General features: G+C 46.2%; 1 protein-coding gene across 2 annotated transcripts in view; it reads left to right on the top strand.

The window, feature by feature from the left end:
• The window catches only part of LOC110530466 (SPARC (osteonectin), cwcv and kazal like domains proteoglycan 2), a 77,355-nt gene that overhangs the window by 38,895 nt on the left and 14,158 nt on the right, over positions 1-24,302 (top strand). For both annotated transcript variants that reach the window (XM_036986874.1, XM_036986871.1), the window contains 2 exons: positions 1,756-1,804; positions 23,395-23,509. In XM_036986874.1, coding sequence (XP_036842769.1) covers positions 1,756-1,804; positions 23,395-23,509 — 164 coding nt within the window. The remainder of the gene's footprint in view (positions 1-1,755; positions 1,805-23,394; positions 23,510-24,302) is intronic.

Genomic DNA, 24,302 nt, shown 5'->3' with positions numbered 1-24,302 from the left:
CAGGTCCGAGATACTGTTGTGAAGAAGTTTAAAGCCGGATTTGGATACAAAAAGATTTCCCAAGCTTTAAACATCCCAAGGAGCACTGTGCAAGCGATAATATTGAAATGGAAGTAATATTAGACCACTGCAAATCTACCAAGACCTGGCCGTCCCTCTAAACTTTCAGCTCATACAAGGAGAAGACTGATCAGAGATGCAGCCAAGAGGCCCATGATCACTCTGGATGAACTGCAGAGATCTACAGCTGAGGTGGGAGACTCTGTCCATAGGACAACAATCAGTCGTATATTGCACAAATCTGGCCTTTATGGAAGAGTGGCAAGAAGAAAGCCATTTCTTAAAGATATCCATAAAAAGTGTTGTTTAAAGTTTGCCACAAGCCACCTGGGAGACACACCAAACATGTGGAAGAAGGTGCTCTGGTCAGATGAAACCAAAATTGAACTTTTTGGCCACAATGCAAAACGTTATGTTTGGCGTAAAAGCAACACAGCTGAACACACCATCCCCACTCTCAAACATGGTGGTGGCAGCATCATGGTTTGGGCCTGCTTTTCTTCAGCAGGGACAGGGAAGATGGTTAAAATTGATGGGAAGATGGATGGAGCCAAATACAGGACCATTCTGGAAGAAAACCTGATGGAGTCTGCAAAAGACCTGAGACTGGGACGGAGATTTGTCTTCCAACAAGACAATGATCCAAAACATAAAGCAAAATCTACAATGGAATGGTTCAAAAATAAACATATCCAGGTGTTAGAATGGCCAAGTCAAAGTCCAGACCTGAATCCAATCGAGAATCTGTGGAAAGAACTGAAAACTGCTGTTCACAAATGCTCTCCATCCAACCTCACTGAGCTCGAGCTGTTTTGCAAGGAGGAATGGGAAAAAAATTCAGTCTCTCGATGTGCAAAACTGATAGAGACATACCCCAAGCGACTTACAGCTGTAATCGCAGCAAAAGGTGGCGCTACAAAGTATTAACTTAAGGGGGCTGAATAATTTTGCACGCCCAATTTTTCAGTTTTTGATTTGTTATAAAAGTTTGAAATATCCAATAAATGTCGTTCCACTTCATGATTGTGTCCCACTTGTTGTTGATTCTTCACAAAAAAATACAGTTTTATATCTTTATGTTTGAAGCCTGAAATGTGGCAAAAGCTCGCAAAGTTCAAGGGGGCTGAATACTTTCGCAAGGCACTGTATATACTGTACATCTCTCTCTCTCCCTCTCTCTCACTTTCATATATCTCTCTCTTCTTTCTCTTCTCTCTCTCTCTCTCAACTTGTCCATTTTAATGAGAACGATTAATGTTCTAATTAAGAATAAAAAGTAACAAATACAATTGAAAGACCGGTCGGTCGTATGTTCCACAAACGGAGCTTCAGTTTCTATATAGTGCACTACTTTTGACCAGAGCATATAGAGTAAGTAGTGCACTGTATAGGGAATAGGGTGCCATTTGGAACACACAAATTGCAAGATATTTCTGGTGCAGTACTATAGTAAGCCATGCTGTTTGTTAGATCCCCATGCAGACTCATCTGGGCACACAGTGTCTGCGGCCCAAATGCCACCCTATTCCCTTTATGGTGCACTTCTTTTGACCAGGGTCCATAGGGCTGTGGTTAAAAGTAGTGCACTATATAGGCAATAGGGTGCTATTTTGGACGTAACCAGTGACTCACTCACTCAGTTAATCATGATGCTTCTTTTGCTGTGGGTTAACCTGGATCTCTCTGTCTCTGCAGGATGACTATGTGAGGACCTGGGATGAGAATCAGGGAGGCTCTAATGAAAGTAAGCCCCCCCTCAGTTCTTTAACATACTGTATATTATACATCTATTGTACTGGTGTAGGATCTTAATTAGAGACAGTTTGCTACAGCAGGAAAACAATCAACTTTACTTAGAAAGATTCAGCACCACCACTTTTGAGAAATAACCTGAGAGTGATCATGTTATCCATTATATTTACCTCAATTTCATCAAGTGGTTAGTTGATTGATAAAACATTCTCATAGGAAACAAAAACCGAGCTCTTGAAAGCTGACTAAATCAGTATATAGCTAGCTAGCCATCCATCTGAGGGACAGGTCGGTCACATCGCAGGGATCATTGCCAGGCCAGGAATTAGGGGTTGACGATCACTGGGTTTATCAGACACGACAATGTCCATTAGAATGAGAGTGCACCCAGATGTGCTTCAGCCCAGGTCACATAAAAAGGTAACCAAAAGGTTCACAACTGAGGTATCACACACTACACTGGTGTATTAGACAAGGCAAGATACATGTTTGTTTACAATCCAATTTGTATTCTAAGGCCAGATGCTGTACACACGTGACCTCAGTGAAAACGTCAAGTGATGTTAGAGATGTTAGCTCGCTGTAACAGCAGCCGTCTGACTGTATCTTTCTCCCTGAGGAGGTTCTGAGCTCTGCTGTCGACCAACTACCAATCAACATTGAGTAGCCTAGCCTGTCTTCTCTTCTCTGCTCTCCTCTTCTCTGTCTTTAATTGAGCCACAGGCCGATGGAGTCATGACCTCCAGGTTGCATCCCAAATGGAACCCTATTCCCTATAATGTTGCACTACCTTTATAGTAAACTGTATTTGAAAAATAGTGCCATTTGGGACACAAGCTTGAAGTTGTGTCCATGACCATGATTGTCCATGATTGTGTCTTGCTTTGCAGCTCAAATAAAGTGGTGGGAATAGAATGGCTGAGTCCATTAGTACTGCTATATCTCCCCGAGCTTAATTAGCGGGTAATTATGACTTCTTGTAGAGGTCTGGAGAGAGAGGGGGAGAGAGGGGATGAGGGGGAGGGAGAGATTATACTTTCTACTATTGTGTTTTCTTGCTGGAGTCCATTTTGTGACATTGTATTTTATAATATTGTCAATAATTGAAATATCAAACAATGCTGTAGGAATTGTTGGAGCTCTCAACTTTAATAGAACTGATCTCTCTTTCTCTCGCGCTCCTCTGGGGGGCCCCAGTGTTGAGGATCAGCGTGGCAGACGTGTTGTTACCTATCCTTATCACCTGGGGGCGGCCCATCAGGAAGTCCAGGATCCAGTTGCAGAGGGAGGTGTTTAGTCACAGGGTCCTTACCTTATTGATGAGCTTTGAGTGCACTATGGTGTTGAACGCTGAGCTGTAGTCAATGAATAGCATTCTCACATAGGTGTTCCTTTTGTCCAGGTGGAAAAGGGCAGTGTGGAGTGCAATAGAGATTTCATCATCTGTGGATCTGTTTGGGCGGTATGTAAATAGAAGCGGGTCTAGGGTTTCTGGATAATGTTGTTGATGTGAGCCATGTTGGTATTACAGACTTGGACAGGAAGAGGTTGAAAATGTCAGTGAAGACCCTTGCCAGTTGGTTAGTGCATGCTCGCAGTACACATTCTGGTAATCCTTCTGGCCCTGCGGCCTTGTGAATGTTGACCTGTTTAAAGGCGCTCCGACACATTCCAAGATCGCGTAGCAGTTCAGACATCTTTGTCTTGTCATGTCCGTGTATATATCTTTTTTTCCCCTCCTTCGTATATATTTGGTTAGTCAGCCTTGCTACTGTTATTTTCCACCATAATTTGCAAATAAATTCATTAAAAATCCTACAATGTGATTTTCTGGATTTCTTTTCTCATTTTGTCTGTCATAGTTGAAGTGTACCTATGATGAAAATTACAGGCCTCTCTCATCTTTTTAAGTGGGAGAACTTGCACAGTTGGTGGCTGACTAAATACTTTTTTGCCCCACTGTATATGATGAACAGAGAGTAGCAGTAGCGTAAACGAGGGGTTGGCGGCGGGTGGTGGGTGGTGGGACACAATGCAGATAGCCCGGTTAGCCGATGTGCGGGAGCACTGGTTGGTCGGGCCAATTGAGATAGCATGTACATGAATGTATAGTTAAAGTGACTAGTTAAAGATAAACATAGAGTAGCAGCAGCGTAAAATATGGGTTTGGGGGGGGCACACAATGCAAATAGTCCGGGTAACCATTTGGTTACCTGTTCAGGAGTCTAATGGCTTGTGGGTAAAAACTGTTGAGAAGCCTTTTTGTCCTAGACTTGGCACTCCGGTACCGCTTGCCATGCGGTAGTAGAGAGAACAGTCTATGACTGGGGTGGCTGGGGTCTTTGACAATTTTCAGGGCCTTCCTTTGACACCGCCTGGTGTAGAGGTCCTGGATGGCAGGCAGCTTTGCCCCAGTGATGTACTGGGCTGTACGCACTACCCTCTGAAGTGCCTTGAGGCTGAGCAATTGCCGTACCAGGCAGTGATGCAACCGGTCAGGATGCTCTCGATGTTGCAGCTGTAGAACCTTTTGAGGATCTCAGGACCCATGCCAAAAATGTTTAGTTTCCTGAGGGGGAATATGCTTTGTCGTGCCTTCTTCATGACTGTCTTGGTATGTTTGGACCATTCTAGATTGTTGGTGATGTGGACACCAAGGAATTTGAAGCTTTCAACCTGCTCCACTACAGCCCCGTCGATGAGAATGGGGACGTGCTCGGTGCTCCTTTTCCTGTAGTACACAATCATCTCCTTAGTCTTGGTTACGTTGAGGGATAGGTTGTTATTCTGGCACCAGCCGGCCAGGTCTCTGACCTCCTCCCTATAGGCTGTCTCGTCGTTGTCGGTGATCAGGTCACAACAGAGAGTTGTATCGTCAGCAAACTTAATGATGGTGTTGGAGTCATGCCTGGCCATGCAGTCGTGGGTGAACAGGGAGTACAGGAGGGGACTGAGTACGCACCCCTGGGGAGCTCCAGTGTTGAGGCCCAGCGTGGCAGATGTGTTGCTACTTACCCTCACCACCTGGGGGCGGCCCATCAGGAAGTCCAGGATCCAGTTGCAGAGGGAGGTGTTTAGTCCCAGGTTCCTTAGCTTAGTGATGAGCTTTGAGGGTACTATGGTGTTGAACGCTGAGCTGTAGTCAATGAATAGCATTCTCACATATGTGTTCCTTTTGTCCAGGTGGGAAAGTGTAGAGTGCAATAGAGATTGCATCATCTGTGGATCTGTTTGGGCGGTATGCAAATTGGAGTGGGTCTTGTGTTTCTGGGATAATGGTGTTGATGTGAGCCATGACCAGCCTTTCAAAGCACTTCATGGCTACGGATGTGAGTGCTACGGGTCTGTAGTCATTTAGGCAGGTTGCCTTTGTGTTCTTGGGCACAGGGACTATGGTGGTCTGCTTGAAGCATGTTGGTATTACAGACTCAATCAGGGACATGTTGAAAATGTCAGTGAAGACATTTGCCAGTTGGTCAGCACATGCCCGGAGCACACGTCCTAGTAATCCATCTGGTCCTGCAGCCTTGTGAATGTTGACCTGTTTAAAGGTCTTACTCACGTCGGCTACGGAGAGCGTGATCACACAGTTGTCCGGAACAGCTGATGCTCTCATGCATGCCTCAGTGTTGCTTGCCTCGAAGCGAGCGTAGAAGTGATTTAGTTCGTCTGGTAGGCTCGTGTCACTGGGCAGCTCGCGGCTGTGCTTCCCTTTGTAATCTGTAATAGTTTGCAAGCCCTCCCACATCCGACGAGCTTCGGAGACGGTGTAGTTTGATTCAATTTTATCTCTGTATTGACGCTTTGCCTGTTCGATGGTTCGTCGCAGGGCATAGCGGAATTTCTTGTAAACTTCCGGGTTAGAGTCCCGCACCTTGAAAGCGGCAGCTCTACCCTTTAGCTCAGTGCGAATGTTGCTTGTAATCCATTGCTTCTGGTTGGGGTATGTACGTACAGTCACTGTGGGGACGACGTCCTCAATGCACTTATTGATAAAGCCAGTGACTGATGTGGTGTATTCCTCAATGTCATCGGAAGAATCCCGGGACATGTTCCAGTCTGTAATAGCAAAACAGTCCTGTAGTTTAGCATCTGCTTCCTCTGACCATTGTTTTTATAGACCGAGTCACTGGTGCTTCCTGCTTTAATTTTTGCTTGTAAGTAGGAATCAGGAGGATAGAATTGTGGTCGGATTTACCAAATGGAGGGCGAGGGAGAGCTTTGTACGTGTCTCTGTGTGTGGAGTACAGGTGATCTAGAATATTTTTCCCTCTGGTTGCACATTTAACATGTTGATAGAGATTTGGTAAAACTAATTTAAGTTTTCCATTCATTAAATTCCCGGGCCTCTAAGAGCGCCGCCTCTGGATGAACGTCTTCCTGTTTGCTTATGGCGGAATACAGCTCAATGAGCGTGGTCTTAGTGCCAGCATTGGTCTGTGGTGGTATGTAGACAGCTATGAAAAATACAGATGAAAACTCTCTAGGTAGATAGTGTGGTCTACAGCTTATCATCAGGTTGAGAGAGGGGAAGAGATACAGAGAGAGTGAGATAAATGGTGAAAGAGAGAGAGGGATATATGGAGATGGGTATAAAGAAAGAGATGGATAGATTTGTGTGTGTGTATGTGTGTGTGTGTGTGTGTGTGTGTGTGTCAGTATGATCACTGTAGAGCCAGGCGGAGCAGGTTTGCTTTAATACCCCATTCATACACAGACCAAAATTCCACTAATTTCCCATGCCTGGGTTTTATACCAGCTTTCTAATATATCTGAAAGGGGTAGGGGTTAAAATACACAGAAAAAAAAGCCACCTAAAGACAGAGTCATGATTCCTTAACACTTCCATTGTTTAACCCCTCCCTAATTTAAATTGCAAACAGCCCCCATGGTTTAACAATACCTCCACCCCTCCCAATTGGCCAGTTACCCACTGAAATGTATAAAAGGGGTATACCTGCAAAGAAGTGGAAAATAAGGGGCTTTTTGAAAGGGGGTCATACGAACATTGCCTTATATATTTTTTTTACAGGTAACATACCTCATCTTCTGTCTGAAATGGATGTTATTGCTTGCCCTGGAGGCAGCTCTGCAGAGTGGTCACTAGCTAGCACAGCCACAAAGTGCGTGTGTGGGTCTGTGTATGTGCATGCATACACACTCATCTGTGTGTGTTCATAAACTACATGATTACTAAATGCACTGAGTAAACAAAACATTAGGAATACCTGCTCTTTTCAGGACGTAGACTCAATATTAGGAAGGTGGTCCTAATATTTTGTACACTCAGTGTATGTCTGAGTCACATCTCCATATAATCAAATCAAACTTTATTTGCCACATGCGCCGTATACAACAAGTGTAGACTTTACCGTGAAATGCTTACTTACAAGCCCTTAACCAACAGTGCAGTTCAAGAAGAAGAAAATATTTACCAAGTAGACTAAAATAAAAAGTAATAATAAAACGTAACACAATAAGACTAACATAACGAGCACAAGGGGCACCGGTACTGAGTCAGTGTGTAGAGGTACAGGCTAGTTGAGGTATAGCCTATCTATGTCCTGGAAAAAGCAATATGCGATAGCTCTGATGACATTAGTAGCAGAGAGTTTGTAAACAGAGGATGAGAGATGATGATGACTGAGTTGAGCTCACCGTTCTCCAGTCCCAATCTCCAGGGATTAGCCTGGTGATAATCTGGATTAGGCTGGATTACCGCATGCAGTGCCTAATAAGGAGAGTTAATAGCAGCACACTCTTATGACATAACAAGGATAGAGAAGGAGAGAGAGATGAAGGAAGTGGTGAGAGATGATGTGAGGAAGATGCATAGAGAGAAGGGGGATGAAGAGTGGGAGACTGAGGAGAGAAGAGAAGAGAGACATAGATAAAAGACAGAGTAGAGGTGGAGGGAGATATAAAGACAGTGGAGGGAGACGGATAAAGACTGTGGATTCGGAGGGAGACGGATAAAGACAGTGGATTCGGAGGGAGACGGATAAAGACAGTGGATTCGGAGGGAGACGGATAAAGACAGTGGATTCGGAGGGAGACGGAATAAGACAGTGGAGGCGGAGGGAGACGGATAAAGACAGTGGATTCGGAGGGAGACGGAATAAGACAGTGGAGGCGGAGGGAGACGGAATAAGACAGTGGAGGCGGAGGGAGACGGATAAAGACAGTGGATTCGGAGGGAGACGGATAAAGACAGTGGATTCGGAGGGAGACGGATAAAGACAGTGGAGGCGGAGGGAGACGGAATAAGACAGTGGAGGCGGAGGGAGACGGATAAAGACTGGAGGCGGAGGGAGACGGAATAAGACAGTGGAGGCGGAGGGAGACGGATAAAGACAGTGGAGGCGGAGGGAGACGGATAAAGACTGGAGGCGGAGGGAGACGGAATAAGACAGTGGCGGAGGGAGACGGAATAAGACAGTGGCGGAGGGAGACGGAATAAGACAGTGGAGGCGGAGGGAGACGGATAAAGACAGTGGAGGCGGAGGGAGACGGATAAAGACTGGAGGCGGAGGGAGACGGAATAAGACAGTGGCGGAGGGAGACGGAATAAGACAGTGGAGGCGGAGGGAGACGGATAAAGACAGTGGATTCGGAGGGAGACGGATAAAGACAGTGGAGGCGGAGGGAGACGGATAAAGACACTGGAGGCGGAGGGAGACGGATAAAGACAGTGGAGGCGGAGGGAGACGGAATAAGACAGTGGAGGCGGAGGGAGACGGATAAAGACACTGGAGGCGGAGGGAGACGGAATAAGACAGTGGAGGCGGAGGGAGACGGATAAAGACAGTGGATTCGGAGGGAGACGGATAAAGACAGTGGATTCGGAGGGAGACGGATAAAGACAGTAGAGGCGGAGGGAGACGGATAAAGACAGTGGAGGCGGAGGGAGACGGATAAAGACAGTGGATTCGGAGGGAGACGGATAAAGACAGTAGAGGCGGAGGGAGACGGATAAAGACAGTGGAGGCGGAGGGAGACGGATAAAGACTGGAGGCGGAGGGAGACGGATAAAGACAGTGGATTCGGAGGGAGACGGATAAAGACTGGAGGCGGAGGGAGACGGATAAAGACAGTGGAGGCGGAGGGAGACGGATAAAGACAGTGGATTCGGAGGGAGACGGATAAAGACAGTGGAGGCGGAGGGAGACGGATAAAGACTGGAGGCGGAGGGAGACGGAATAAGACAGTGGATTCGGAGGGAGACGGATAAAGACAGTGGAGGCGGAGGGAGACGGATAAAGACAGTGGAGGCGGAGGGAGACGGATAAAGACAGTGGATTCGGAGGGAGACGGATAAAGACAGTGGAGGCGGAGGGAGACGGATAAAGACTGGAGGCGGAGGGAGACGGAATAAGACAGTGGAGGCGGAGGGAGACGGATAAAGACAGTGGAGGCGGAGGGAGACGGAATAAGACAGTGGAGGCGGAGGGAGACGGATAAAGACAGTGGAGGCGGAGGGAGACGGATAAAGACTGGAGGCGGAGGGAGACGGAATAAGACAGTGGAGGCGGAGGGAGACGGATAAAGACTGGAGGCGGAGGGAGACGGAATAAGACAGTGGAGGCGGAGGGAGACGGAATAAGACAGTGGATTCGGAGGGAGACGGATAAAGACTGGAGGCGGAGGGAGACGGAATAAGACAGTGGCGGAGGGAGACGGAATAAGACAGTGGAGGCGGAGGGAGACGGATAAAGACAGTGGAGGCGGAGGGAGACGGATAAAGACAGTGGATTCGGAGGGAGACGGATAAAGACAGTGGAGGCGTAGGGAGACGGATAAAGACAGTGGATTCGGAGGGAGACGGATAAAGACAGTGGATTCGGAGGGAGACGGATAAAGACAGTGGATTCGGAGGGAGACGGATAAAGACAGTGGATTCGGAGGGAGACGGATAAAGACAGTGGATTCGGAGGGAGACGGATAAAGACAGTGGATTCGGAGGGAGACGGATAAAGACAGTGGATTCGGAGGGAGACGGATAAAGACAGTAGAGGCGGAGGGAGACGGATAAAGACAGAGGCGGAGGGAGAGGGATAAAGACAGTGGATTCGGAGGGAGACGGATAAAGACAGTGGATTCGGAGGGAGACGGATAAAGACAGTGGAGGCGGAGGGAGACGGATAAAGACAGTAGAGGCGGAGGGAGACGGATAAAGACAGTGGAGGCGGAGGGAGACGGATAAAGACAGTGGATTCGGAGGGAGACGGATAAAGACAGTAGAGGCGGAGGGAGACGGATAAAGACAGTGGATTCGGAGGGAGACGGATAAAGACAGTAGAGGCGGAGGGAGACGGATAAAGACAGTAGAGGCGGAGGGAGAGGGATAAAGACAGTAGAGGCGGAGGGAGACGGATAAAGACAGTAGAGGCGGAGGGAGACGGATAAAGACAGTGGATTCGGAGGGAGACGGATAAAGACAGTGGATTCGGAGGGAGACGGATAAAGACAGTAGAGGCGGAGGGAGAGGGATAAAGACAGCTACAAATCACATACACCTTTCAAACCAAGACGTTTTTCCACAAACTTTAGCATACCGTCAACATTTTGCCAATTTTTCTTTATATCAAAGCCTGTACTTTTATCTCCTCCAACTGACCTAGCTGGTTGAGAATGCCAAGATTGTGCAAACTGTCATCAAGGTCAAGGGTGGCTAATTTGAGGAATCTAAAATCTAAAATGTATTTTGATTTGTTTAACACTTTTTTTTGGTTACTACATGGTTCAATATGTGTTATTTCATAATTTTGACATCTTCACTATTCTACATTGTAGAAAATAGTAAAAATTAAAGAAAAACCCTTGAATGAGTAGGTGTGTCCAAACTTTTGACTGGTACTGTATATGTAACCAGGTCAAAAATCCCAACATATGGATCGCAATGCTCTCAAGTAGGGAAATAGAGCCTGCATGAAGTGCCCTGTGGCTTCAGGCTATTTGGTGTGGGAAATGTGGGGACCCGGTTTCCAAGTATGCCACAACTATGTGTGTGGAAAACATTTAATCACAAGTAAGACATTTAACTTGTTTAGTAGAAGCAGACAACAAGACAATTGAGTTTAAAAAGGGTCAAGTTTTTGCTGTGAGGTAATGGGGTGACCTAGGTAACCACAAGTTGTTTTCCCCACAGGCAGGCATCTAATACAGACTGGGATTATAAAAGACGAATGCCAACAAGAATGTGGTAAAACTTTGGCTGTTTGAAAGGAGAACATATTAAAAAAATCCCCCCAAATATTCACACAACATACCGCAAAGCCTATGTGAAAAGTGTAACAGTTAGACCCGCAGCTCATAGAGCCTGTTGCTATGGAGACATCATCATTGTGGTGCAGGCAATTCTTTAATCCATGGGAGCCTGTTAACACTGGGCTAACCACCTTATGCTATTATACAACACACAACACAACTCCAAGCCTTTCAGCACAAGTGTTGTGGCTGCTGCTATAACAACAACATTTATTTACAATGTTTTCTATGAACCTGGATTGTGTATTTTCTATTTGCATTTATTTCCTTTCTCTTCTTATTTCTTTAGCTGAGGTTAAATCCTCTAAAGAAGTCAACAGATGGTTATGCAGTCGACTGTAGGGCAAAGGCACTAGTCAGACAAATAGATCTGTTTCTTTTTTCCTTCTCTCTCTAAGGGCCAAGTTGGCAGGCAGCCTGCTCTGTTCTGATTCTGCTGATGCATTAGTGTGAATTAGCTGTGGGTCGAAGCATCAAACCAGCCTGGAGGAGAGAGGAACAGCGGGAAAGAGAGCAAGGGAGAGACGGAGAGGGAGAGACAGAGAGAGGGACTGAGAGAGAGGAGAGTGAGAGACAGAGAGGAGAGGCAGAGAGAGGAGAGGCAGAGAGAGGGACTGAGAGAGAGGAGAGGGAGAGAGAGAGAGAGAGAGAGGAGAGGCAGAGAGAGGAGAAGCAGAGAGAGGGACTGAGGGAGAGACAGAGAGGGAGAGACAGAGAGGGAGAGACAGAGAGGGAGAGACAGAGAGGGAGAGACAGAGAGGGAGAGACAGAGAGGGAGAGACAGAGAGGGAGAGACAGAGAGGGAGAGACAGAGAGGGAGAGACAGAGAGCGAGAGAGAGGAGAGGCAGAGAGAGAAAAATAATACGAGGGAGGTTTGAGGGACAGAGAGATACACAATCAATGCCAGAAGCAGAGTGTGTAGCTGACAAATGGAGAAAGACCAGTTGATGAAAGGGTGATGATCAGGCTGGATCATTACCATGACTCTTTTTTTTTTTTTTGGCGCTGTCGTGTGTGTGCATGCGATGGGGGTGGATTGTTTTTGGATTTGATTTTCAAACCTGATATCTGTGGGTTCGCTATGATAATCCGCTGATGATCTCTGTATTACTGATTTAGTCTTCTTCATCCTACACTGCCATAACATGAGATGATACCTGTCACCGCAGACCTAGATACCATATAAGAGGACTATACATGTGAATACAACATGTCTCTGTGCATCACAATATCTGTTCCAGTAGTGCCTTAAGAGCTGCTTTGAAATAGAATGAGAACAGAGAACAGAGATTCTGTCAGGAGAATTATTGAGATTGAGAATGAATAATAATGTCAACGAGCACTGCACAGCTGATTCAAATTTATTTATTTTATTTATTTATTTATCCATTATTTTACCAGGTAAGTTGACTGAGAACACATTCTCATTTGCAGCAACGACCTGGGGAATAGTTACAGGGGAGAGGAGGGGGATGAATGAGCCAATTGTAAACTGGGGATTATTAGGTGACCGTGATGGTTTGAGGGCCAGATTGGGAATTTAGCCAGGACACCGAGGTTAACACCCCTACTCTTACAATAAGTGCCATGGGATCTTTAATGACCTCAGAGAGTCAGGACACCTGTTTAATGTCCCATCCGAGAGACGGCACCCTACACAGGGCAGTGTCCCCAATCACTGCCCTGGGGCATTGGGATATTTTTTAGACCAGTGGAAAGAGTGCCTCCTACTGGCCCTCCAACACCACTTCCAGCAGCATCTGGTCTCCCATCCAAGGACTGACCAGGACCAACCCTGCTTAGCTTCAGAAGCAAGCCAGCAGTGGTAATAACTAACTCTTCATCAAGCGTTGATCATTTCAATCAACTGTGTAGTGCTGGGGCGAAAAACCTAAATGTGGAAAAAAAAACAAAAAAACAATTCTAATCAGGTCAGAAGGACATTTCCTAGCAACAGTAGTCCTTGCACTGCTTCTGCCATGAAGTCTTGTTGCCCCAAAAACTTCTCGGCTGTAGATATGATGTCCAACTTCTTAAACTTCTGTATAATCAATCACTGTGACTATAAATACTACATAATTCACCTTCACAGTTATTGTATGCAGAACACTTGATTGACTTTAAACATTAGTAACTGGTTGTAATGCACCCATCGCCATGTCTTTTTCAACACTGTGGCCTCTTGCCCCTTCGACTCTCTTCATCTCCTCCACATAGGAGATCTGCTGTACAGCCCTGATCCTTGACATCTCGACCTCTTTCGCCCTAACAGGGCAGTTGCAATATTTTCCATTCACAGATTCAATACCATACTTCTCCCGTCTGCAAACATTTGACACATGACCAAATCTTTAACAATTCCCACACTGTAATGGTTTGGGCAGAACTGCATATTAATGCCCATCATTTTGTTGGACTAGCAGGTGTCCACATACTTTTGGTCATGTAGTGTATCAACAGAGAAACCTTTTTTTAACCACATGTTACTATCCATTTAATGGTGTGTATTAATAAGCCTAAACAACAAGGATATTGATGGAGAATGTTGGAAGCCATCTTACAAAAGGTTAGGTTGACCTAATACTGCCTGCAAGAGATTGTTCCAGAAAGGCTATTCATTCTGCAAGAGATGCACTAGAAATTGTGTTTAAAGATCTTCAGTAGTGGAGTGTATTTCTACTGCCAAAGTTGTACACTAATACTTTTTATAGACTTTTTACTTGCCATTTGCATTTAATATTGTGGCTATATTTTGAATTGAGAGTTAATAAAGTTGCTTTTAAATGTTCATTATCATTGTTAGTTTCTTTCTGTATCTCTTACCACACACTTTAACCTCCATAACATGCTCCTTTTATTTAACCTGGCATTTCAATGACGAGCACATTTATTATTTACAAGGCTGCCTGGGCCTTCACACCTGGGCCTTCACACCTGGGCCTAACACACCTCATACACACAGGTAAGACTCACAGTCAACAGTTTGGACTACCAACATCTTATGCTTATTGTTTGGCTAAATACTCAAACATCAGACATTGTTCACCAAACAAGGTAGTTTTGTAGAACTGCACACTACCACAATCTGACATTTGAATGCTTATTGTCTGGCTAACGACTGAATAGTGATGTGCATGTGAAAGGCTATACGTGGAAAGTTTAGGTTTGAGGTTTTATTTATTCACACTAAAGAAAAGAAGTGAAAGACAAAACAGTGCAGATATAAACTGGTAAAACGGTGTGCAGGTGAGGTTGGAAGCCTAAAAGGGCTGATATGAAAACTACACAAATCTATGTACAAAAAAAGTAGTTTGGTTCATCAGGCTGACCCCAAGTCTTCGCTTGAAGTTATTGAGGGATGATGAGGTTTTGACAATGCGAAGATAAAAATTCCAGAGTATGGTACCTCTATCTGATAGAGAATTATGAGGTGTGGCTATGAGGTGCTGCAGTAGGGATGGTGAAGGTTATCGCAGTGTCTTGTGGTACATAAATGGATTTCAGAATGAACCTGGAAGAATCCATTGAAGAGTTTAGGTAAACTGTCTGTGAGGTATTTGTAGATGGGATGTGCATAATTGGCGTGCATTGATGTGGTAAATACATAAGATATTTTGTTTCTTAAAAAAAGGTGCAGATGGAGCCAGGTAATTAGAGGATCTGGCTAGTCTTGCAAATGTCTTTTGTATGATGAGTAGTTTATGTACAGTACATTTTTGTTACGTTACAGCCTTATTCTAAAATGGATGAAATCATTTTTTTACTCAACAATCTACACACAATACCCCATAATTACAAAGTGAAAACAGGATTTTAGACATTTTTGCAAATGTATTCAAAATAAAAAACATAAATACCTTATTTACGAAAGTATTCAGACCCTTTGCTATGAGACTCGAAATTGAGCTCAGGTGCATCCTGTTGCCATTGATCATTCTTGATGTTTCTACAACTTAATTGGAGTCCACCTGTGGTAAATTCAATTGATTGGACATGATTTGGAAAGGCACACACCTGTCTATATAAAGTCCCACAGTTGACATTGCACGTCAGAGCAAATGCCAAGCCATGAGGTCGAAGGAATTGTCCGTAGAGCTCTGAGACAGGATTGTGTCCAGGCACAGATCTGGGGAAGGGTACCAAAACATTTCTGCAGCATTGAAAGTCCCCAAGAACACAGTGGCCTCCATTATTCTTAAATTGAAAAAGTTAGGAACCACCAAGACTCTTCCTAGAGCTGGCTGCCCAGTCAAACTGAGCAATCGGGGGAGAAGGGCCTTGGTCAGGGAGGTGACCAAGAACCCGATGGTCACTTTGACAGAGCTCCAGAGTTCCTCTTTGGAGATGGGAGAACCTTCCAGAAGGTCAACACTCTATGCAGTACTCCACCAATCAGGCCTTTATGGTAGTGTGGCCAGATGGAAGCCACTCCTCAGTAAAACATTTTGGGGGGGGCTTGCCTGTTTTCCATGTTATTTTGGCATTAATACGGGTCACATATCAGTTTGCAAACAATGTAAGAAAAATATATAATTGAGTTAATAAAGCCGTGTACAAACAGGCAGCTCAAAAATGCAGGTGTTTCAACTTAGCTCAGTGCTTTCTGTGGTTTTGGGGCAGGCCAGCAGAAAATATGAACATTGCACCGTGATTGGCTCAGTATTCTGTCACTCATGGGACACTACGTCACCCGCCTTTAGTAAGGGAGACATCCAGAATGTGGGCCCTCCTGTGTACGGCCATAGACTTAGATTAGAAGTGCCCTTCCAGAAGGCTCAAGGTCATTGGCCACAGAAATGACGTCAAATCACATTATATGTACAGTAGCTTTGATTGGACTGATCATGTCAACATCTTACTTTCACAATCTTAGCTAGCAGTCATCATCATGATTCATGAATCAAGTCTACTGGCAAATCCTTTTTAATCCTTGTCATATGAAGAGAAATAATGAAGAGAAAATATAGATAAAACGTATCGGTGTTCATCGGCCATTGGACATAAACATTATGCAACAATTTGGAAATCGCAAATTCAACAATGAGTTGTTTGGAAGGAATCGGTGACAGTGGCTAAACGCAAGTATTGCAACTGGGAAGTCAGTCTTTCTTCTTTGCTGGCTCTGACTCTTTGCTTTATCAAGTTGCTGTGCAGGCCTCTCTTCCTTCAGCAAGTTGCTGGCCAAAGCCCACACCTCACCCCTCTCAGGTCTGGGAAGGCACTTCAGGTCCTTAAACCCTGGGTCGAGTGCTGTGGCGATCTTCAGCCATGTGAGCTTGGTGTTTTCCTTGCGTTTCTCCAGGTCTGTTGTGAATGTTAGCTTGAATCTTATCATGTAGACAGTGTCATCATCGGAGCTCTCCATGACCCGAAGGAGATGGCACAAATCAGACGACACAACTGAGCAGGAAATGTACTCTCCTCCCAGAAGTTCAGTCAAGCACCTGCAATGAAAGATCATTCAAAATCACTTCAGTCAATTGTGAGAGACCTGTTATATACACAAACACACTCACTCACTCGCTCTCTCTCACACACACAATCTTATCATAACACTCATAGTGAGATAGAGAAGATGACCTGCAGGGCTCTAGTAATGCCTGCAGCTTCTGCAGTTCAGCTGTGGTTGGTGAAAGGGTGATACCTAGTTAGTTGTACGACTGAATGCCTTCAACTGAAATGTGTCTTCCGCATTTAACCCAACCCCTCTCAATCAGAGCGGTGCGGGGGGCTGCCTTAATCGACATTCACGTCTTCGGTGCCCGGGGTACAGTGGGTTAACTGCCTTGCTCTGGGCAGAATGACAGATTTTTACGTTGTCAGCTCAGGGATTTGATCCTGAAACCTTTCGGTTACTGGTTGGCATGGTGATGTTAGTTTTCTGTTGTGCCAGAGCATCTCTGTGGTTGTTGGTTACTGTGGACACGCGTTACCATTTCCAGAGTGGAATTCCATCTTGAAAGGTATGAGCTTGAAAGGTATTTAAAGGTATGAGCTCTGCTTTGTTTTTTTGCGCAGGCTGTACACACTTCATAAGTCTATCAGGATAAGGTAAGACCCAGATGCAGACCATGTCAAAGTAACAATGTTTATTACAGCAACAGAGGCAAAGGTACAGGACGGCAGGCTCAGGGTCAGGTCAGGCAGAGGTCGGAAATCCATATAGGGGCAAAGGTACAGGACGGCAGGCAGAGTGGGCAGGCAGGCGGGTTCAGGGTCAGGACAGGCAAGGTTCAAAAACCAGGAGGGCGAGAAAAAGAGAAGCTAGGAAAAGACAGGAGCTGACAGGACAACGCTGGTAAGCAAGACAAACTGTCAATAGACAAACAGAAAACACAAGTATAAGTACACAGGATAATGGGAAAGATGGGCGACACCTGGGGGGGGAGGGTGGAGACAAGCACAAAGACAGGTGAAACAGATCAGGGTGTGACAGTACTCCCCCTCCCCCTCTCTCTCTACCTGGGCACATACCTAGTTGACTGGGGTGCCAGCGGTGGAAGTAGGCGATGAGGGCTGGGTCCAGGATGTCTCTAGCGGGGACCCAGCACCTCTCCTCCGGGCCATAACCCTCCCAGTCAACCAGGCACTGGAAACCCCTGCCCCATGGTCGAACCCTCAGGAGGTGTCTCATCGTGTACGCCGGATGGCCATCGACGACGCGGGGAGAAGGGGTGGGCCTGGAAATGGAAGACAAGGAACTGTGAGACACAGGCTTGATACGGAATACATGAAAGGTGGGGTGTATACAAAATATACGGGGCAACAGAAGACGACCAGCAGAGGGACTAATGACCTTGGAGATGGGGAAAGGGCTGATAAACCGGGGGGAAGGTTTGCGAGACTCCATACCTTCTGCCCGAGATGATACCAGGGAGCCGTGGTCTGATAGCGATCTGCTTGTCGTCGATACCTGGAGGTGGTCTTGTGGAGGGCCGACCGGGCTCTCCTCCAGGTACGATTACAGCGGCGGACAAACATCTGGGCAGAAGGGATGTCGACCACCTCTTCCTGCTCAGGAAAGAGCGGGGGCTGATACCCCAGGGGACCCTCGAAGGAAGATAAGCCCATGGCAGAGCAGGGAAGAGTGTTGCGGACATATTCAACCCACACAAGCTGCTGGCTCCAAGTGGTTGGGTTGGCAGAGACCAGGCAGCACAGGGTGGTCTCAAGGTCCTGGTTGGCTCGCTCCGACTGGCCAATGGAATGGGGGTGGAACCCAAGTGAGGGTGCAGCAACCCAGGATAAAGCGGAAATAGAAATTGGTGAACACCAGGAAACGTTGCAGCTCCATCCTGGTACGTAGGCTGAGGCCAATCCATCATTGCTCTCACCTTCCCGGGATCCATCTGGACACTCCCAGCAGAGATGATGTAACCCAGAAAGGGGATGGTGGAGTGATGGAACTCATACTTCTCTACCTTCACAAACAGCTGATTCTCCAGAAGGCGTTGAAGGACCTGCCGGATGTGGAGCACGTGTTCTTGAGGGGAGTGGGAGAAGACGAGGATGACATTAATGTAGACGAAGACGAACCGGTTCAACATGTCGCAGAAAACATAATTCACCAGAGCCTGGAACACCGCAGGGGCGTTGATGAGGCCAAAGGGCATGACCAGATACTCGTAGTGGCCACTGGCCGTGTTGAAGGTGGTCTTCCACTCGTCTCCCTCTCGTATCCGCACCAGGTGGTAGGCGTTCTGTAGATCCAGCTTGGAAAACAGTGGCCCCCTGGAGTGGCTCGAAGGCCGAGAAGATGAGTAGTAGCAGGTAACGGTTCTTAACCGTAATGTCATTGAGTCCCCGGTAGTCAATGCACAGAAGTAGGGTCTTGTCCTTTTTCTCCACAAAGACGAATCCTACGCCGGCATGAGAGGAAGAGTGATGGATTAATCTGTGTGCTAGGGAGTCCCCAATGTAGGTATCCATAGCCTTGGTCTCCGGTCCCGAAAGAGTACAGACGTCCCCAGGGTGGCGTTGTGCTAGGGAGAAGGTCAATCCCGCAGTCATAGGGTCGGTGCTGCGAAAGCGACGTAGTCCGGGCCTTGCTGAACACCTCCCGGAGGTCCTGGTACTCCGCAGGAATGGGGAAGAGGTCTGGGGCACCTTCCGAGCCCCCAGGAAAACGTCCCGGGGCAGGTTGGGCTGACTTCAGGCAATGGGCGTGGCAGAACGGGCTCCAGCCCATGATGGCACCAGTAGACCAGTTAATGAGGGGATTGGGTCGTTGGAGCCAGGAGAATCCCAATACCACGGGAATCAGAGGGGACTTGATGAGCGGGAACTGGATAGCCTCGTTGTGGTTCCCTGATACCCGTAGGTGGACGGGAGTGGTGTTTTGGATGGGAGTGGTGTTGTGGGTGACTTGAACAGCAAGTGACCCATGCTATTCTGTGCGAGAAAAAAATATTCCAAACATAGTCTGGGACAGTTGTGGGATGCTATAGAATCAAATCAAATCAAATCAAATTGTATTTGTCACATACACATGGTTAGCAGATGTTAATGCGAGTGTAGCGAAATGCTTGTGCTTCTAGTTCCGACAATGCAGTAATAACCAACAAGTAATCTAGCTAACAATTCCAAAACTACTACCTTATACACACAAGTGTAAGGGGATAAAGAATATGTACATAAAGATATATGAGTGAGTGATGGAACAGAGCGGCATAGGCAAGATACAGTAGATGGTATTGAGTGCAGTATATACATATGAGATGAGTATGTAAACAAAGTGGCTAGTGATACATGTATTACATAAAGATGCAGTAGATGATATAGAGCACAGGATATACATATCCATATGAGATGAATAATGTAGGGTATGTAAACATTATATTAGGTAGCATTGTTTAAAGTGGCTAGTGATATATTTTACTTCATTTCCCATCAATTCCCATTATTAAAGTGGCTGGAGTTGAGTCAGTGTGTTGGCAGCAGCCACTCAATGTTAGTGGTGGCTGTTTAACAGTCTGATGGCCTTGAGATAGAAGCTGTTTTTCAGCCTCTCGGTCCCAGCTTTGATGCACCTGTACTGACCTCGCCTTCTGGATGATAGTGGGGTGAAGAGGCAGTGGCTCGGGTGGTTGTTGTCCTTGATGATCTTTATGGCCTTCCTGTGACATTGGGTGGTGTAGGTGTCATGGAGGGCAGGTAGTTTGCCCCCGGTGATGCATTGTGCAGACCTCACTACCCTCTGGAGAGCCTTACGGTTGTGGGCGGAGCAGTTGCCGTACCAGGCGGTGATACAGCCCGACAGGATGCTCTCGATTGTGCATATGTAGAAGTTTGTGAGTGCTTTTGGTGACAAGCCGAATTTCTTCAGACTCCTGAGGTTGAGGAGGCGCTGCTGCGCCTTCTTCACGATGCTGTCTGTGTGGGTGGACCAATTCAGTTTGTCTGTGATGTGTACGCCGAGGAACTTAAAACTTACTACCCTCTCCACTACTGTTCCATCAATGTGGATAGGGGGATGTTCCCTCTGCTGTTTCCTGAAGTCCACAATCATCTCCTTAGTTTTGTTGACGTTGAGTGTGAGGTTATTTTCCTGACACCACACTCCGAGGGCCCTCACCTCCTCCCTGTAGGCCGTCTCGTCGTTGGTAATCAAGCCTACCACTGTTGTGTCGTCCGCAAACTTGATGATTGAGTTGGAGGCGTGCGTGGCCATGCAGTCGTTGGTGAACAGGGAGTACAGGAGAGGGCTCAGAACGCACCCTTGTGGGGCCCCAGTGTTGAGGATCAGCGGGGTGGAAATGTTGTTGCCTACCCTCACCACCTGGGGGCGGCCCGTCAGGAAGTCCAGTACCCAGTTGCACAGGGCGGGGTCGAGACCCAGGGTCTCGAGCTTGATGACGAGCTTCGAGGGCACTATGGTGTTAAATGCCGAGCTGTAGTCGATGAACAGCATTCTCACATAGGTATTCCTCTTGTCCAGATGGGTTAGGGCAGTGTGCAGTGTGGTTGAGATTGCATCGTCTGTGGACCTATTTGGGCGGTAAGCAAATTGGAGTGGGTCTAGGGTGTCAGGTAGGGTGGAGGTGATATGGTCCTTGACTAGTCTCTCAAAGCACTTCAAGATGACGGAAGTGAGTGCTACGGGCGGTAGTCGTTTAGCTCTGTTACCTTAGCTTTCTTGGGAACAGGAACAATGGTGGCCCTCTTGAAGCATGTGGGAACAACAGACTGGGATAGGGATTGATTGAATATGTCCGTAAACACACCAGCCAGCTGGTCTGCGCATGCTCTGAGGGCGCGGCTGGGGATGCCGTCTGGGCCTGCAGCCTTGCGAGGGTTGACACGTTTAAATGTTTTCCTCACGTCGGCTGCAGTGAAGGAGAGTCCGCATGTTTTAGTTGCGGGCCGTGTCAGTGGCACTGTATTGTCCTCAAAGCGGGCAAAAAAGTTATTTAGTCTGCCTGGGAGCAAGACATCCTGGTCCGTGACTGGGCTGGTTTTCTTTTTGTAATCCGTGATTGACTGTAGACCCTGCCACATACCTCTTGTGTCTGAGCCGTTGAATTGAGATTCTACTTTGTCTCTATACTGACGCTTAGCTTGTTTGATTACCTTGCGGAGGGAATAGTTACACTGTTTGTATTCGGTCATGTTTCCGGTCACCTTGCCCTGATTAAAAGCAGTGGTTCGCGCTTTCAGTTTCATTCGAATGCTGCCATCAATCCACGGTTTCTGGTTTGGGAATGTTTTAATCGTTGCTATGGGAACGACATCTTCAACGCACGTTCTAATGAACTCGCTCACCGAATCAGCGTATTCGTCAATGTTGTACCATCAAAAAAACTTTTTCGCAATGTGACTGACGCAACAGATCAGAACATTTAGTTTAAAATGTTGATAAACTATTAGGCTATTTCGTCACATTATAAGTGTAGCATGCGCACATGGTAGTAGGCTATAAGTGTGAATGTTCCATTGGCTATAAGTGTGAATGTTCCACACCGTTATCAAAAGTGACCACAAATGCAATTATGCATGTAATGCATTTATTATAAAGGTGCATTTTTATGGTGAAAATGATCTTCCCCAAACTTGAAACTCACATACTGCTTATGTTAGGCTCTACACCCCTTGTAAAGTGGATTAATGTGTTATTTGGCTACTTTAGTTGTGATACGAACTTTACCAAAACATATAGGCCTATGGGCTAGGCCACATGAGGTGTGCGACTATCATTAGAAAAAGTTGCAAAAAAAAAGGCATTGTTTCTTATCACAAGTGATAATATAATTCACAAGTGATAGGCTAATATTGTCACCCATCAGACTATTCTTGATTTAATCTTGTATTTACATATACAGTCGTGGCCAAAAGTTTTGAGAATGACACAAATATAAATGTTCTTGAATGATGGCAATTTGCATTTACTCCAGAATGTTATGAAGAGTGATCAGATGAATTGCAATTAATTGCAAAGTCCCTCTTTGCCATGCAAATGAACTGAATCCCCCAAAAACTTTTCCACTGCATTTCAGCCCTGCCACAAAAGGACCAGCTGATATCATGTTAGTGATTCTCTCGTTAACACAGGTGTGAGTGTTGACGAGGACAAGGCTTCAAAAGGAGGGTGGTGCTTGGAATCATTGTGCTTCCTCTGTCAACCATGGTTACCTGCAAGGAAACACCTGCCGTCATCATTGCTTTGCACAAAAAGGGCTTCACAGGCAAGGATATTGCTGCCAGTAAGATTGCACCTAAATCAACCATTTATCGGATCATCAAGAACTTCAAGGAGAGCAGTTCAATTGTTGTGAAGAAGGCTTCAGGGTGCCTGAGAAAGACCAGCAAGCGCCAGGACCGTCTCCTAAAGTTGATTCAGCTGCAGGATCGGGGCACCACCAGTACAGAGCTTGTTCAGGAATGGCAGCAAGCAGGTGTGAGTGCAACCTGATGATGGAGTTGGTGTCGTGCAAAGCCACGCAGTCTAGAACCAAAAAGAGTTATTCAGCTGAAGAGAGAACCCTTTGAACCCTTTTGGTTCCAGATAGAACCCTTTGGGGTTCCATGTATAACCATTTCCACAGAGAGTTCTACCTGGAACCAAAAAGGTTTCTTCTATGGGGACAGCCACAGAACCGTTTTGGAACCCTTTTTTCTAAGAGTGTGCCCGTCAGGAAGTCCAGGATCCAGTTGCAGAGGGTGGTGTCCAGACCCAGGGCTCTGAGCTTGGAGGAAACATTAGTGTGGAATGCTGAACTGTAGTCAATGAACAGCATTCTCACAAGTGTTCCTCTTGTCCAGATGTGTTATGGCCATGTGAATAGCGATGGAAATGACATCTCCTTGTATTTACACAGATGTTGACACCACCAAAGACCCCTGTCAGAAGGTGAAGTGTAGCCGAAACAAGGTGTGTATCGCCCAGGGATACCAGAGGGCTGTGTGTGTCAACCGCAAGAAGCTCGAGCACAGGTGAGTGTGTGTAGATTGGTCTCACACCCCATTCAATGGTAATTCTAAGGTTGCGAAGGTTAGTGAATTAAATTATTTTTCTACGGTTAGCTCCCTAACAGTAAAGTGTGTTTTCTTAATTAATCTCCCCCTCATTACAGCTTGATGTTTAATGATACTGCTGTGTTGCAGACCACAGGAGGCTGCTGAGGGGAGGACGGCTCATAATAATGGCTGGAACGGAGTGACACTCCAGCCATTACCACGAGCCCGTCCTCCCCAATTAAGGAGCCACCAACCTCCTGTGCTGCAGACAGATGATTAAACACCTGTAGGTGTACTGTACTGGTACTGTCCGTCGCTAGCTCTATAAATACCCTGTGGTTGTTGTGATAGGATCCTGTGGATGGATCCTCAGGACATGTCTGTGGATGTGTTAACAGGTAGAAAACCTCCATCAAACTACATTATCACAACACAAGCTTTCACAAAAAATAATACAAATATATAGATTTATTCTGAGATGAATATCGAAGCCGAAGTGATGTCCCCAACACAATTCACTGTAATGTTGCTAGTGTGAAGAACATTGAACAAAAATATAAATGCAACATCTAAAGTGTTGGTCCCATGTTTCATGAGCTGAAATAAAATATCCCAGAAATGTTCTCAAATTTTGTGCAGAAATTTGTTTACATTCCTGTTAGTAAGCATTTCTCCTTTACCAAGATAAGCCAGGTGGGACGCTAGCCAACATGTCAGATTTCAAAAAGGCTTTTTGGCAAAAGCAAACGATGCTATTATCTGAGGGTAG

The sequence above is a fragment of the Oncorhynchus mykiss genome, chromosome 1, assembly GCF_013265735.2.
Source record: "Oncorhynchus mykiss isolate Arlee chromosome 1, USDA_OmykA_1.1, whole genome shotgun sequence".
Taxonomy (NCBI): Eukaryota; Metazoa; Chordata; class Actinopteri; order Salmoniformes; family Salmonidae; genus Oncorhynchus; species Oncorhynchus mykiss.
The sequence above is the reverse complement of the archived record's forward strand: the minus strand, read 5'-3'. Positions and strand labels throughout refer to the sequence as shown.